General features: G+C 43.7%; 1 protein-coding gene across 1 annotated transcript in view; it reads right to left on the bottom strand.

The window, feature by feature from the left end:
* NALCN (sodium leak channel, non-selective) overlaps positions 1-17,589 on the bottom strand; it is a 285,453-nt gene that overhangs the window by 51,908 nt on the left and 215,956 nt on the right. Inside the window, exons 19-20 of the mRNA XM_065901958.1 lie at positions 1,520-1,621; positions 1,039-1,108 (exon numbers count right to left, since the gene is read on the bottom strand). Of these exons, the coding sequence (XP_065758030.1) occupies positions 1,039-1,108; positions 1,520-1,621 (172 nt within the window). The remainder of the gene's footprint in view (positions 1-1,038; positions 1,109-1,519; positions 1,622-17,589) is intronic.

The following is a 17,589-nucleotide window of genomic DNA, read 5'->3' on the forward strand; positions in this document are numbered from 1 at the left end:
TTCCCTGGTACTTCTCCCTAGAGCAAGAACTACACATCATAAATACTTGATAAATATTGATATTTATTGAGTCAGTTAATAAATAAATGAGTGACCTAGAAAAGCAAAGATATTCTTGGGAAAGTCTTATGAAGTCTTTGATAGAAAAATTCACCTAGAAACAAAATTTTCTTTCCTAGTATGTTAACCCTGGAATGAAAGACACTGGGTCTAGATTTTAGGATATTTAGAAATTAGCAAAATATTTAATGATGTGACTCATTCCCATAAAATGCTTTAAATGTCTTTAACTTCAGTCAAATGCAAATGATATTTCAATTTTGCATTATACCATCTAAACAAAAGAACTTCTCTGGTGGCTCAGCAGCAGATAATTCACTTGCCAATTCAGGAGACACAGGTTTGATTTCTGGGTCAGGAAGATCCCTTGGAGAAGGAAATGGCAACCCAATCCACTATTCTTGCTTGGGAAATCACATGGACAGAGGAGCCTGGTGGGCTACAGTTCATGGGGTCGCAAAGAGTCAGACACAACTCAGGGACTAGACAACAAAACAATCTAACAAAGATATATGTATTGTAGGATGTCTGGAATTTTCTACAGTTCAGTCAGTTAGTTCAGTCACTCAGTCATGTCCAACTCTTTGTGACCCCATGAACTGCAGCATGCCAGGCTTCCCTGTCCATCACCAACCCCTGGAGTTGCTCAAACTCATGTACATTGAGTCAGTGATGCCATCCAACCATCTCATCCTCTATCATCCCTTTCTCCTTCTGCCTTCAATCTTTCCCATCATCAGGGTCTTTTCAAATGAGTCAGTTCTTCGCATCAGGTAGTAAAAATATTGTACAGTTAATGGTCACTTTTCTGTACCTGGCCATTTAATTTGCTTGCTGAGTTTCCTGATTCCTTCCAGTATGAAGTCTTAAGGAGATATGACAATGTGACGGAAGGAATCAAGGGCTGGAATTGTGTAAGCAATCATTAAAGATATTTTCACAGTCAAGCTTTCCAAATCCAAAATGTTTAGAACTTACATCTTGAGTCAGAGTTTCAAGAGATTTCCCCCTGCTGATCCTTTGGCTGTTTGATCCGTGTCTTAATGACCTAAAACAATCACAACCAACTGATCAATACATCTTGAGACCAAATGTGGACTTTTAAACAATGAATATTATTAAAAAAAAAAAAGCCCTGATAGCATCACGCATGCATGTTTACTATTTCTTTGTAGAGCAAAAGCTTCAGGTCTAACCACCTGCCTTTGATCCCATTGAACAAAATTCAGAATTTTTCCATCTGATCTTAAAAGTGACAGTGTGGTCATCATCAAGGAAGAGGTTTTTGAAATATTTTCTGAGTCTTTGAATCTGATTGTGAGTTTCATGGCTGTTGTCGTCAACAAACAGAACTCAGTTCTCCACCCGCGCCTGCCTTCTGACCAGCGCTCTGCACAGGAGGTGCTTCCCACAGAACTCCGGTCCTTGGTTTGTCTGCAGCCTCATCTCCGTTATTTACCTGCGCTCTTGGCGTATGTGGTGTTGCACGCTAAGAATTGACCTTTCCTTTGCAGGCTGCCCCTCAAATGATCCGCTCAGCATGCGCTGTCGAGTGCAAGCTCTAGAGAAAAAAAAGGAGCCCCAGATAAATGCTTGATTCATACACTTGGGATGAATAATGCATAAATACTCATTACCCTTCTTATTTTTAAGGAAACACCAATGACAAGACAAAATATGGCACACGACACGTCATCAAAAAGGTAAATGAGCTTTAGGTTCTGTGTCAAGAGCACTTTCAAAACAGAATGGTCATAACCACAAGAAAGTGCTGAAAAAGAAATAGACTCCTCGCTCCCCCAAACAGGAGAGCCTCTATTGAGATTCTGTAAGCAGCAGGGCCAGCCTACCCCTGGGTACCCTGGATGCTGGTTTTCAATTTATACAGGGAGGTTTCTAATGAAAGCCCTTAGGGAAAGACTTGTCCAACCCAGGTTCCTGGGCTGATGGAATATATGTTTCGAGGGGATTTTGCAGAATGCTAGGAAAAGAAGAAAGTGAAAAGTTAGAGGCAAAAAAGTAATGGAAAGGACAAGTAATTAAAACTGGAATTAATGCCTAGAGAAACGTTAGCTTAAAGCCTGTGGCTTACAGGTGACCACTTTCTTTGCAGTCATAAAACTCTGAAGGCTTTTAAAAACATGTTCTCTTTAAACTATAAGCAGGCTTGTATTAATTTCAGATTTGCTAAGGAGTGAAGATAATTGGGGGATAACACCTGTGAGGTAATGATTCTGAGAGAAAACACTGCTTCTCCAGGAAGCTCTGCCCAACTGGAAAAGACAAGAAGTCCCTTGATATAGTAGTAGAGTGGAAAGAAAATAATTCCAGGGTTAAGAGACCTGTGTTCCAAAGTGACACTGTCACCAATGAGTTGAGTGACCTTTGGGCTTAGTTTCATCATCCCAGAAGCAAGGAAAAGACCTTGATCTTGAAGAAAACTCATAGACTTAAAAGGCAGCAATTTTGTAACAGGCCAATCTTATGATGCCACAGGGATTCAAATCAGAACCCACGGACTTCTGGCACTGCTTTCCAGAACACAGTCCGATTTATGGTTCCTAAAGTGCATTTCCAGATATGCTTTGAATCACATCATTACTGTCTGTCCTGGAGTTAAGATCTTTGAGAAAAAGACCTATGTCTATTCAGCATACTTAAAACAGCATTTTTTATGATACCATGTGTATTTTCAAGTACTTAAAAAACATTTTTGATGCCAGTGAAGATAATTGTGATGAAAACCTATGAGAAGCAATACACATGCAATGAATGTAAATGCATTACAGGGAAAAAGGCCCCCGAATCACTCTTCTTAGCTTAATGAATTACATAGGTCACTTTGAGATAGAATTTAAATTTTATTGAAGAGCAAAGATTTATCGCAGTGATATATAGAGATGATGCTTATTTCTGGGTTTCCCAGGTGGTACTGGTGGTAAAGAACCCATCTGCCAGTGCGGGAGACATAAGGGACTTGGGTTCGATCCCTGGGTTTGGAAGATCCCCTGGAGGAGGGCATGGCAACCCACTCCAGTATTCTTTCTTGGAGAATCCCATGGACAGAGGAACCTGGCAGGCTACAGTCCAAAGGGTCGCAAAGAGTTGGACACGACTAAAGCAACTTAGCACACACATGTGGTTATTTCCAGGACTGGAATGAGGTCAAGAGGAAGATGTATTTGTAAGTTCAGCTGAGTTGACAAAGGTATAGGATGATCTCATATTATGTATATTAAGAATTATTTTTTTGGACAAAGGCCTGAAAATCATGACAGCATTCTGAAAAAAATCTACTTGGAGAACAGTGTTATTCTGGCATATACAGAACCCTGCCATTTGTGTAAACTGTCAAGACTTAACCTTCAACCACGTTCTAAGTTAACTTTTATTTTTCATCCCAAGACTCTCCTCTAAAGCGGCTGAGACCTATAGGCCTTAAATACATAACACATACAACTTGATGATAAAATACTCTTTTGCGTTGCGTGTCCTTGATGTTTGAAATACCTAGAATGTAACTGACTTTAAGATGCCTGTGATTACAAAAAAGAAAACTGCTGGTACCTGCCCAGTAGCCCAGTCTGAAGATGCCTGGGCATCCTTGCTGGAGAGGAGTCAGGACCACAGCGGAGACCCCCTCCTCTGACTGAACAGGACAGGCAAGTCTCCATGGAGACAATCCCTCCCCTCAGGACATCTCCTCCTCCATCCCCTTGAAAAGCATGGCTGAAGCGGTAGGGAGAAAGCAACTCCCCCTTTCCTCTCTGGCTGATGACCAGCTCTCTCTTTCCTGCTGGATCTAGAGAATTCAGAAAATTATACTTAAAAGGCTGGTGTTTGAGTCGTGCATGTGACATGCAGCTTTGAAGTGCATATATGAACCTTCCGTTTCTCTGTGATTCGCTCATCTGGGGTGGGGGTCACAGGGCTGGTTTTTAGCTCTAGCCTGCAATCAGAAAATCTGCGCTTAATCAGACTAAGACAGCCACTTAAATGGAACATATAAAACCATTTGCTTTAATGTCCTTTTCCTACACTTCCTTCTATGTTATAAACAGTGTTAGCCGGAAGAATTTCAAACTAGATACTGATGGAAAGACAAGGAAGAGAACGCTCTATAACTCTGGATCAGTTAAAATGTGTAACAAGGGACTTCAGAGCATCAGCCTCTGTGGTTTCCGGTTGCTGGGCGAGAGGACCCTGCCAGATACTGCCAGACGTTCCTCCTCCTTCCCTGGAGCTACAAAGTGCCCACAAGATCCAAGGAGAGTGAAATCAGGCAGATGGGGCCCTTGTGTCTTGGCGATAATGGTCCCCTTTGGCATTTCAGACCATCATCTGCCAACCTCACACCCCAGCATCCCACTCCCACCTCTAGTACCAAAACAAAGGTCAATAGCCTCCACCTCCATCCAGCAGTCAGTCCTCTTGGGGAGTCTTTTCTCAGACCAAATGTTCTGAAATCTCGCTCTTTCCCTCGAGGAGGTCCAGCATCTTTTGAACTAGGAAACTCTAGAGAGAAAGTTTAGGGTTTCTTTACTGAAAACTGAGGGCCATACTCATAGCGAATTTAGTTCAGTTCTGTTGCTCAGTCATGTCCGACTCTCTGCGACCCCATGAACTGCAGAACACCAGGCTTCCCTGTCCATTACCAACTCCTGGAGCTTGCTCAAACTCATGTTCAATGAGTCGGTGATGCCACCCAACCATCTCATCCTCTGTCTTGTCCCCTTCTCCTCCTGCGTTCATTCTTTCCCAGCATCAGGGTCTTTTCCAGTGAGTCAGTTCTTTGCATCAGGTGATCAAAGTAAATTGGGTGAAGGCAAATTTTTTTGGACTTCCCAGGTGGTGCAGCGGTAAAGAATCTGCCTGACAATGCACGAGATGCAGGAGACGTGGATTCGATCCCTGGATCAGGAAGATCCCCTGGAGAAGGAACTGGAAACCCAGTCCATTATTCTCGCCTGGAAAACCCCATGGACGGTCAAAGCACGCTTGTCTCAGCCCCAGTGGTCATTGTCTGCCTGTGGGGCCCATGAGGGCAGTTACAGTCACAACTACTGAGCCTGCATTCTAGAACCTGGGAGCTGCAACTACTGAAGTCCGTGCCCTAGAGCCTGTGTTTCAAAACAAGAGAAGCCACTCCAGTGAGAAGCCAGCACACCACAGCCAAGAGCAGCCCCGCTCGCTGCAACTAGAGAAAGCCAGGGCAGCAAGAAGACCCAGCACAGCCAAAAATAAATAAGTAAAAAGTATATAAAAAAATTGAAAATATATGGGAAAAATCTTATACTGAGTTGACCAAAAACGTCATTCCAATTTTTCCACAAAACAGAACGAACTTTTTGGCCAACCCAATACAAGGCAACTGGATGCTCAAACTGGGCCCCCTGTGCATGACGCAAGAAACTCAGATAGAAGGCTATGGATTTGGGGGAAGAGGGGGGGCTGCTGGGAGAAAGGGCGTGGGGAAGGATGCTCTGAGGACACCTGGGCTTTGGAGCAGGTGGAGCAAAAATGCAGCATTAGGATGTTTCTGCATAAATACAACAACTTCACACATAAGCCAATGTCACCATCTTTGAGACACGTAAAATATTTTGTCATTTAAGCTTGGTAGAAAAGTCACTGCCACAATTATGGCACTGGCACAATCTGGCTACTGAGAGGTTACAGAGCTTCTAATGCAATGGGCCAAGGTTCACCCAAAAGTATGGTAAAAGTTTGCTCTATCATCTTTAAAAAGAAATACAATTTTATTATGTGCAAGTGTGAACTGTCACCCAAACTATAAACTACCAAATTGAGCTTCGACATGAGTGCCATATAAATAAAAACTTTGATATAAACGGGTTCTGATAAGTAACATCAAGTGAGAAATAAATATTTCACCGAGGTGAAAGTACGAAGGATGATGTTTGATGCTCCATGTTCCTGTAGCCATGTTGTTAACCAAGCTTGTTTAACGCTTACGGCATTCGGTCACCATTAGTTACTTCCCTTACTAAACTGTGCATTTTTCACAGCCCATTTTAGCACTCAAACTCATATTTCTAGAAGCAAAGTTCCTGGCACGTGAAGGGACTGATGGAAGACAGGGAGAGTGAGGGGTGTACAGAGAGCAGAGGTGAGTATGTGTGTGTGTGTGTGTGTGTGTGTGTGTGTGTGCACGCGTGTGTGTAGCGGGGGAGGCAGGACCTAGAACTTGCTAGTCTCAGGTTCAGAGTAGCAAATCCACCCAGCAGTACAGAGGGGCTTCAAAGTTCTGCCTTTGCCTGGAGACTTAACGGAGAAGATGATTTGCAAAAACACACCGTTTAGAATCAAACACGTCTGACCTCAGCTTTTACAAGCTACGGGGCCTCAGGCAAGGGATGTGTCTTCTCTGAGCCTCGGTGCCATACGTGTAAAATGTGGGGACGAGAATACTGACTTCATAGGGAGCGGGAAGGACCGAGCAAGGTTATGAATGTGCAAGTGCTTTGGGAACACTGATGCTCGATTTAAATTTCAGTTTCCATTACCGACTCTTCTGTCTTGTCCTATGTCGTGGTTGATGCTGAAACATTCGATAGAGGGTGGAGGCAGAGGACAGTAAGTCTGATGGACATCCATGTTGGATGGTAAGTCTTTTCTGTTCTGACTGTGAATGGTGATGTTCTGGACCAGAGTTGCAGCCTCTTAACCGGTCTCCACAAATGTATCATTATCCCAGGGAAAGTGATCTCTGAAGTGACCATCCGTGGTGTGATGGTGGTCCCTACCTCCTGGTGATACGGAGCAGGACCCTGTGGCCCTCCCCACCCCCATCCTCCACCTGTCTACTGTCTGCGGAAAAACTTTAGCCAAGGAAGAAGCTTAATCAGAGAAGTGAGAACACGCAGCGACAAAGGAAAACAGTCCAAGGAGACCAAATACGAATAGTTTATCATTAGGCATAGTCAAGGGCCTTTAGTTCCTTCTCAGTGGCTGGGCTTCTCTGGTGGCTCAGCTGGTAAAGAATCCGCCTGCAATGCGGGAGACCCGGGTTCCATCCCTGGGTTGGGAAGATCCCCTGGAGAAGGGAAAGGCTACCCACTCCAGTATTCTGGCCTGGAGATTTCCATGGACTGTATGGTCCATGGGGTCGCAGAGTCGGACACGACTGAGCGACTTCCACTTTCACTTTCAATGGCTGCAGATGATATTCTGAGCCCTATCCTGTGAGCTGTCTCATAGATACTGAAGCCCCACGAGGTGGAGTCGTCAACGGCATGATGGTCAGGCTGTAGCCACGATCTGAGTGCGTGCGTTCTCAGTTGCTAAGTTGTGTGTAAAAGCTGCCACAATTCTGAGAATCGGCCTCAAGAAATGCAAACAAACCAATCCTAGAACTGAAGATTAACTACTGAGACCAATCAACACGACGCTGCTCAGAGCACCAATGACCAGCTTCAGGACGCCCGTCAGGGCTGACGGTGCTGTTGCTGTACAGAGCCCCTTCCCTCTGTCCACAGAAGCTCGTGCCCCCGGACTGTTGGGGCTAGGGGGGAGTCAGCCTTTGGACAGAATCCACACCCACCTCCTACCCAGCTGCTAGCATCCAAAATACAACACACTTTCCTCTCCACTAACCTGCCCTCTGTATTACCTTCCCAGGTGGCTCAGTGATAAAGAACCCGTCTGCCAATTCAGGAGACTCAGGAGACACAGGTTTGATCCCTGGGTTGGGAAGATTCCCTGGAGATGAAGGTGGCAACCCACTCCAGGATTCTTGCCTGGGAAAGTCCATGGACAGAGAGTCTGGTTGTCTGCAGTTCATGGGGTCGCAAAGTCAGACACGACTGGGCACACACGCACGCCCTCTTATCGGCTTCTGAGCGGGAGCAACCAGACTGCACTGTGGGTTAGACTGGTTTCCCTGCCTTTGTGTGGCCCCTTGAGTGTAGGCAGGACTCAAGAGACTTGTTTTTAACAACGAGAAGGCAGAAGGGATGGAAGAGGTCACCAGACACTGCGGTTCCACCTTCTGCAGTCTCTCACTTGCTCGAGGAAGAAGGCGGCATGCTGGGAGCTACTCTAAGGAGGGACCCCCTTCCTAAGAGATGGGGGGCTCCCACCAACAGCCCAGGAGGCACAGGAGCCTCTTAACAACCGTGCAACCGAGCTAGGAAGGGGATTCTTCCTATTCCTTCCAAAACGCCTGAGCTTTGTGAGAGACCCAGAGCCAGAGACCACGTGAAGCCATGCCCACCTTTTTTTAAAAATTTATTTTTAATTGAAGGATGATTGCTTTACAATACTGTATTGGTTTCAAGAGGAAGGAGACATATGTATACCTGTGACTGATTCATGCTGATACACGGCAGAAAGCAACACGTGCCCAGCTTCTTGACCAAAGTTGGGAGGTTATCCACGTGTGGTTTAAATCACTAAGTTGTGGAGTAGTTTGCAACACAGCGATAGATAATGAATACCGTTATCATCACTGCCTTAAAATCCTCAACATCCTATTGCTCTTCAGAGAAAGATGAAGACCCAAAGCTCAGCTTGACTCGCAAAGGCCTGTAGGTGTGCCTCTGACAGCCCCTCTGGGTCCCATCTTTCACCAGCAGGGATCTCACTTTCCACATTGCTCTCTGTGGTCCTGCGGATCCTCACACATGCCGGGCTCCAAAGAGCTCCAAGAAACCTCGGCTGGTCACCAATTACTCACCTTGTAGACAGTAAGTGCTCAATAAACATTTGTTAAATGAACGAACCTTGACATCTGCAAAGATCAAATATTTTCATTTCTTTTTTGATACCTTTATGCTCACGAAGCATGGAAATAATCACAAACAAATCAGCATGTGTTTGAACTGTGCTTTTGAAAGGGGATGTTAAATAATCTTAATTTGATCTTAATCTTAATTTGATCTCAAGTTAGAATACTACTAACTTTTAATTTATTTTTTATTCATTTATTTTTACTTTTTAAAAAAATTCACTGGACTTCCTTGGTAGCTCAGATGGTAAAGGGTCTGCCTGCAATGCGGGAGACCCAGGTTTGATCCCTGGATTGGGAAGATCCCCTGGAGAAGGAAATGGCAACCCACTCCAATATTCTTGCCTGGAAAATCCCATGGATGGAGGAGCCTGGTAGGCTACAGCCCATGGGGTCGCAAAGAGTCAGACATGACTGAGCAACTTCACTTTCACTTGAATACTATACCATGCAAGAAACACGCTGCATGTCTATAATAGAGGAGACCCTGAGATGGTAATAAAAAACCAGACAGCATTCCTTGCAAGTAGAAAGCTTATAAATCTTTATCTATATTCTATGAGAAAGTTATTAAGAGAAACTTGCAAACCATCACTGGGAACAAGTGTCACTGTATACCGTGTCTTACAGCAATCTACGGCCAAGTCAAAATAGTAAATAAGGGAGGAATTTGAGACTGTTACTCTTTTACCAACAAGAAATAAGATGCATCCATTGTTAAAGGTACTCAGGAAAAAAACCCAGTCTGAAGGAAAACTACTCAAAGATTCATTTCAATTCTATTTTGCTGCTTTGCATTTTTCACAAGGATTTAGATGCCTTCTGGTCTCATGGAAGGAAGACAACGTGCAGGTGTTGAAGACACACAGTGTGATCTTCAGGGACGGTCTGGCTCGTCCGGGCCAGGGTGGGGCGGGGGTGGGGATCCCTAAGAGTTGTGACATGAAGGTCTTCAGTATCTTTCCTTTATCCCTTCATAATGGCAAGTACCTGAAGCCTGGGTTCTTAGAAACTCTATTGTGTGGGCTTAAAATAAAATTAAAAAAACAAAAAACAACAAAAAAACCACTTGGTTAGCTTGCCTGGCTTCTGGAACTGGAAGGCACAAGGCTTCAAGGGTCTGGTGAAAAATAATGAAGCCTTTTGTCTTGTCTGAGTGAGGAAATTCTCCATTATGCAGGCATCTGTAATCCCTTTATCCCTGCTCCCTGGAGGAGAAGGACAGTGGGGCATGCTCCTTCTCCCAGCTGGGGTTAACGTTCCGCCCTCTCTACCTTTGAAAGTAAAACAAGACTAGGACCCCTGATGATGACTCAAACGTGGGAATATTCTTCAGCAAACACGCACTCCCAGTTGCAAAAATATTACCCCTGGTTTCTTGCCAAGCCTTTGAAAAAAAAATATGAAAGACTGACTTGCCCCCCCTTCTCTGCCTTGCCTTTGTGCTGTGGAATTTCAATTACCCCTTATATGACAGCCATATATTTATATAAAATCTTTTATGGAGGTCTAGGGGAGAGAATTGTGTCTTAAGAAATTGTCTCTATTTTTCTTGACATGTCTCCATCTAAAATATTTTAAGACTGACCCAAAGATGATGTTTCTAAGAGAGATCTTGGGGCTTTATTAGCCTTTAAACACCATGAGTTGTTTATAGAAACAGTAGCAGGGGGTCCTTGGTTTCTTTCTTCGCTGTCTCCACATTTTCTTTCTTAATGTTCCCGAACACGGGATGGGAAAAGTCTATACATTCTATAATGAAAGACAGAGGCCTGTGAGTCTTCAAATTATTTTCATCCATTATAGAGAAGCTAGATTACATGGTATTAAGTGTCTGGAATTAAACGTCATTACCATCTAAAAGGCATGGCAATGTGACTTTGCAGAACGTTGAATTTGAGGGTCACCTTGTAAAATATTATCAGATGTGGTTAATGTAAGATAGTCACATCAAGAGACTTACTGGGAAAAGACCCTGATTCTGGGAAAGATTGAGGGTAGGAGGAGAAGGGGGCGGCAGAGGATGAGATGGTTGGATGGTATCACCGACTCAATGGACATGAGTTTGAACAAGCTCTGGTAGAGGGTGATGGACAGGGAAGCCTGGCGTGCTGCAGTCCATGGGGTCTCAAACAGGCGGACACGACTGAGTGACTCAACAGCAGCAACATCAAGAAAGAACAGAGAGACAGTCCTTCAGGATAAAGACGTAAAACCACGGCTGCAGAACTTGGGAAGAGAACAGGTGAGTGCCTCCTAGGAAGGACTCTCACCTGCCTCCACAATGCTAAAGCTAACGGTGAGTTCCTCTCTCCTGGCCTCCTAGAATGAGAGAAGAGCTGCGTTTATAGGTTTATAGTTTATATCGTACTGAATATGCAGCTCCTTTGTGAGGCAGCCCAGTCCTGAGGACGGTTCTTCAATAGCCACAGAGAATCAGTTCCTTCTGCTCTTGTGTTTTCAAGAAAATGTTTTCATACGCAGACATGTAAATACAGCGACAACCAGAACCTCATTGTTTTAGACTGAAAAATGAAAGAAGCCTTAAGTCTTACCGTATACAGGTACCACATGAGAGAAGGAAAATGACCTCGCGGGAAATCCATGCCTTTAGTGCATCTATCGAAATTCAGCAAATAAAAAGTCTGAAACCCCATACCCTTCACTGTGTGGTGAACTCTGCTGAGGACTCAGAGAAATGTCAACTGCTATGCAAAGGCTGAGCTTTTTAATAACAAAAATGACATCTGCCAAATGTTGCATGAACCATTCAAACTGATTTTTCTAGAGATACGCATCTTCCTCTATTACTTACTACTTTACCCATCAATGATAAAACAGTAACAGAAAAACCTAGTCAAAAATATCTTCCCACATCTGTTAGGTAAAATTTAACAGTAGCTCTCCTAATCCATAGTATTATTACAATCACTCTGGGGGCTTATCTACAAGTAGTCTACAAATCATATACTATGTCAATGAAATATATTTTCATTACCACAAATCAGGTACTACCTAGAAAAATATCTTTAGAACACAATATTTTACTATGTGAGGTGAAGGATGTTAACTAGACTTCTTCGTGGTGGTCGTTTCATAATATGTGCAAACCCCTTAGAACCACTATGATGTACACCTGAAACTAATATACACGTTAATTATATCTCAAAACAGTTTTCAGAGTTCAAGGAAAGGGCGTTTATTTGTTAAAAGCAAACAAAACAAGAATATATTATTGTGTTTCAATTAAGTTATATTTTGCCTCCTTGAAATTTTCAGTATGTTTTATTCAAATGCATGCACCCACAGATCCTTTTTTTAAAGTTGACTATTTTTTTTGGCTGTACCACATGGTATGCAGAAATTCCCCTACCAGGGACTGAACCCAAGCCCTTGAAGTGGAAGTGTGGAGTCTTAACTACTGGGCCACCAGGGAAGTCTCCCAGACATCTTCTTGCCTTAGTTTCCTGTTCTCTGAATACAGCTAATTTCCATCCATTTACCTAGTCTCTATATTTCCAAGTGGTCTTCCAACCAGTCTACAAGTTTTTTAAGAACCAGGAAAATCTTCATAAGGAAAGCCAATGGTTAGGCAGACTTAACAAAATCACAGATAAATATTTACAATAGTATTTAATATTTACATGAAATATTTGATTACTGTGTAATGGCAATACTAATAGAATCATACTAAAATCTATGTATTTCTAAACATAGTTAATATAGTAATACATCTATTTAATAAATCATATAGAAATAGTTTAATTTAATTAATAAAGGGTGCACTAATGCCCACTACTCTCCTTAAAACCTCAGGTTATTCTTGCTAATGATGGTTATAAAAATTTGCCGTGGTGTCGGCAGGCTGACCAGTCTCAGCCTGCTTCCTCTCGTCTGCAGGGTCTTCCTGGCGCACCAGCCCCCTCCAGGGGCTGAAGCATGTCTCACTGAGCTCTGGCAAGTCTGGCCCCGGGTTCTGGGATGTGCCCGGTCCTCGCATCCTCTCGGGGATGCCGTGCATGCCCTGTGAGCTGTGCCCAGGGCACGGAGCTGCACTGAACTCCCGTGACCTTACCAGAAGTTGCTGAACTCCTGGGCTAACAGACGAAACAATAATTTGAAAAGGAAAACGTGTTCCATGGGAAAAGCCGAGGGGATAAGAGATCCATGCTCTGCATCGCGAAGCGCTCTTAGACTCCCCGAGAATCTGCTCAGAAACTGGCAGCTCCAGTCTAGACAAGACAAGGCAGAGTGAGGATGAAGAGGCTCTCTGCCCTCTCCTCAAACTCCCCTGTTCCAGCAGCTATCAAAGTGAACAGGGACAGGTGGGCTTTGGAGGGAATCTTTGGGATTTAATTTGAATTTCTTCCTCTAGAAAATTCCCTCATCTCCTCCATCAGTTCAATATCAGGTTCCCCACCCCTTCCAGGGGAATAAGACTTAGATGCTCACATCCTAGGGAAGAGTCCAGATGTCAGTTCATCTCCCTGGGGGAGAGAGAGCTGGGAGAACAAGACCCTCAGAGATGCCAGCGGGTCAAGAGAAATATCTCACTGAGCCCACGGCCCAGGAAGGACCTACTCCAGCTAAACCCTCAACCATCCTGAAGTTATGGAGTGCCAACGCTATGTGCACATGGAAGGTTTCAGGCAGGAATTACAGCCCCTGCAGAAGACGATGCCACGCGGGTTCCAGCCCCAGCAGTCCCTGGTCTGCTCGTGGTGCCCATGACGGCAGTCACACCTTCTGTCCGGCTGCTCCCCTGCCCTGGGCACCAGCCCCTCTGAACCAACGATCTCGATTAAATCCTGATCACCATCACCGTTCCAGCTGCCAAGCCCATCAGGTTCCACTTTACCAACACCTGCAGCCACCCCGAAACCTCTCTGTGGGATGCCGGTCTCTACTTGTTTGACTAGGCTTCCTGCCAACACCTCTGTAAGTTTCCCACTTCTGAGATAGGACTGTTTTATTTCCTGGCCCATCCAAGCAGAATGGAGACTTTCATGGCCTCCCTTTGGGCATTACAAAGATCACAGTTCTCCATGTCCAGGAGTTCCCATCAGCTAATGGGGATGCTAACCTGGGCTGAGAAATCTGTTGTTAGTTCACAACTATATCCAACAGTAAGCATCCAGCGAATGAATTAAACAAATGATCTGATGATACCCTGAAGATGTTAGCCAGTCTAGCAAAGCCTGGTGGTGGTAGTAGTTTGGTCGCTAAGTCATGTATGACTCTTGTGACCTCATGGACTGTAGCCTGCCAGGCTCCTCTGTCCATAGGATTTCCCAGGCAAAAATACGGAAGTAGGTTGCCATACCCTTCTCCAGTGGATCTTTCTGACCCAGGGATGGAACCCAGATCTCCTGCATTTCAGGTGGATTCTTTACCGACTGAGCCACTGGGGAAGTTTCTCAACTGGGTAAGCAAGAACTTTGGGATCACCCTGGAAAAAGAGTACACTGATGTGTCAAAAGCGTTTTATGCTCCTCAGATCTGATCTCTGCTGGATCACAGTGGACATTCTGCAGCAAGCCCTGGAGCATCAGCTTTGAAAGGTAACTGTCAGTTGCATGTCCCTCGGGGGCAACTATGGGTCTAATTTGTTGCCAATAATGGAAAATCACCTACAGATACCAATTTGCTTAACCCTCTCCTATAAGTCAGGGGCTATAAATTTACAGACCTCATTTAAGAGATGAGAAAACAGAGGTGCAGAGACATAAGTAACTTGCCCGATGTCAGACATCCATGAAGTCATGAAGCCAGGATTCTTACTTAGTTTGGCTACAGAGCTGCTGAGTAAGTACTTGATACACATGCTCGGGTAATCCTATGAGGTCAAAATGCAGAGGGTGCAGGTTCGATCCCTGGTCAGGGAACTTAGATCCCATATGCTGTGTGGTGTGGCCAAAAGGTTGAAAAAAAATGTGTGTATATATATATATAAAGAGAGAGAGACTACTCAGTTTGGGTATATTGTTTTGTTATATTAAAATGTCCATTACTTCAGTGTAGGAACAATTTAGAGAATAAACTTTGAAAAAAGAGATGAGAAAAACTGATCCAATAAGTCATTAAATATATTTAGTTTTTTAAGAGGAAGTAGCATTCAACTATATTTTAAATGTATTAATTCACTGTATGGAAAAGAAAATTACGTCACAGATCCAAATATCACAGTACAAATATCAAATCAGACTGAGTACTCAGAGGTTATGAAGACTCCGTCCCTAGCTAAGAGATATTGACGGTGCACTGCAAAAGGATGGAAACTTCCTAAAGTAATGGAACATGTTTAATTATTTTATTCTGACATTTCTCGATGCATTCAGCCTCACAGGAAGGATAATGCGTTTTTGCTCAATTTCAGGGCTTGAATTAGAGAAATCTCAGGAGAGGGGGCGATGCTTTTGAAAGCACATTGCTTGGTGTTTTGATTTCATCTGATGTGGTATAAAGGTTACTGCCTTTTGAAGAAAGCTTTCTCTGGTGGAGCTGAACAGTGTAGACAAAGTCAAAACAAGAGTGAATTTAATAGCAACCTTGGATTTTATAATTTAGGGCCATCCTCTTTCTCACAAGACTCTCCAGGTAAGGCTGGCCCATTAGTGCCAAGAGAATCACCTGCATTTAAGCTTTTGACAGTATTCTCAAGTTCTGTTAAAATGCCCTACTTTTGTTTCTCATCAAAGTGTTCCCATACATACCCAGAAGTTCATTTCAATTTTCAAAGCACACATTAATTTCGAAAAAATAGTAAGTAGAAAAATACGACTGAAAGATGATTATGTTATGCAGAATTATATGAAGATTATAATATGTCAAAATCACTGGTGACCCCACCACTGATTCAACACTCCAGCCTCTCTCTCTGAAGGAATTTTTTCTTTGTGGACTTGAATTTCCTGTTCATAGGGACGGAAACAGCATGCTCTTTGCCAGAATAACTCAGATCCTGTTTCAAACAGAGGATGGATATTTGAAAATGTGGGTCCCCTGAGAAGTGAGAACCCTGGTAATTCCACAGCTTCAGTATCAGTACTAAGAACCAAGGTCCCTCCATCAACAGGACTTGAATATTCATTCCAGGAAAATGAATGTCCAGGAATTTAAGGCCATAATAAATAAGTAATTTCATTGTTAGCTTCAAGAACTTTTTGAAAATTCATTCACCTGAACTACAGACTAAAGTACCATTTTATTTCTCTAGAAAACAGGTCATCCACTGGACACACTGGTCCAGACTGGTTCTCACTGGTTCTCATTAAGACTTTAATTTGGTCCAGATTGGTTCTAATTGGTTCTCATTAAGACTCTGGCCAAGACCCTGCCCAGCTGGGTCCACTAACCCTAAACATTTTAAGAATGCTGTTACTCAAAATCAGTTACATTTGTTTCTGAAAGGTAATACATGAAAGTGAAAGTGTTAGTTGCTCAGCTGTGTCTGACTCTTTGTGACCCCATGGACTGCAGCCCGTCAGGCTCCTCCGTCCATGGAAATCCCCAGGCAAGAATACTGGGGCAGGCAGCCATTCCCTCCTCCAAGGGGATCTTCCTGACCCAGGGGCTTTGAGCTCAAGTCTCCTGCATCCCAGGCAGATTCTTTACCATCTGAGCCACCGGGTAGTTTAATAATTCAAAAGACATAAAATAGGATAGATTTCTGGAGTGAAGATGGCAGCTTAGAGTCATCATTTATTTTCCCTCTTCTCAAAATCACTCCCGAATCAAGAAGGTAAGTGAAAAAATAGAAATGCAAACTCCATCTCAACAGCTGATGACTGAACTGTTGGGCCATAGAGGGCGGGAAGGGCATTAAAGGCAGAGGACGCGTGAAGGTGTGTTACCTCGTCCTCATTCCTGACCCTGAGTGTGCCCTCCTCCAAATAGTAACGGAGTAATAGTATTTGTTACCTGTATATCCTGAGGAGTACTAAACTCTTTTTTTTTAAATTGAGGTGTAAATGATGCATAGAGTTTCCCTGGTGGCTCAGTGGTAAAGAATCCACCTGCCAATGCAGAAGACTTGGGTTCGAGATGGCAACCCACTCCAGTATTCTTGCCTGGGAAATCCCATGGACAGAGGAGCCTGGCGGGCTGCAGTCCATGGGGTCAAAAAGAGTTGGACATGACTTAGAGACTAAAATAACAACTAATATAAGACATTATATTAGTTTCGGGGTACAACGTACTGATTCAATACTTGTACACACTGCAAAATGATCTAGACCCTCACATCAAGAATTTTGCTCAGTCTCAACCAGACTTCCCTACAAAAAACACTGAAACCCAAGCCCCAAACCTTGTGAATTCTGCCCCTGACCTACCCTTTCTGACTTATTATTAAGACCGGGAACTGGGGTTTCCCTTGTAGCAAATATTACATTTCACTTGGCTTCATCAACTAATTATTCAGATGACCTTTTTGGGCAATCTACACTGCAAAGGCAGATGAAAAAATGGGGGTCAGATAAGTAAGTTGCTCAAAGTTATAGAGAGCAGGTTATAGAGAGCAGAGACCCCCAATACTAAGCCCAGTAACCTGTGTATAGACCTGGGGAAGCCTAAAGATCACCTCCTCCAAACTTTAAACAAGGAAATACGATCCCACCTGCCCAGCAATGTGGCCAAAAACCTTACTATTCTTAATAATGCAGGTGGAGTAGAAGAGAAACAGACTCCTTCTCTTTAGCGCCGTTTGGAGAGGGCGTCCTGTTATGGATTTATCTGGTCGTCTTGTCAGCCATTCCACCTCCGGGTTCCAATGTCTAGGT

The sequence above is a fragment of the Muntiacus reevesi genome, chromosome 11 (genome assembly GCF_963930625.1).
Source record: "Muntiacus reevesi chromosome 11, mMunRee1.1, whole genome shotgun sequence".
Classification (NCBI taxonomy): Eukaryota; Metazoa; Chordata; class Mammalia; order Artiodactyla; family Cervidae; genus Muntiacus; species Muntiacus reevesi.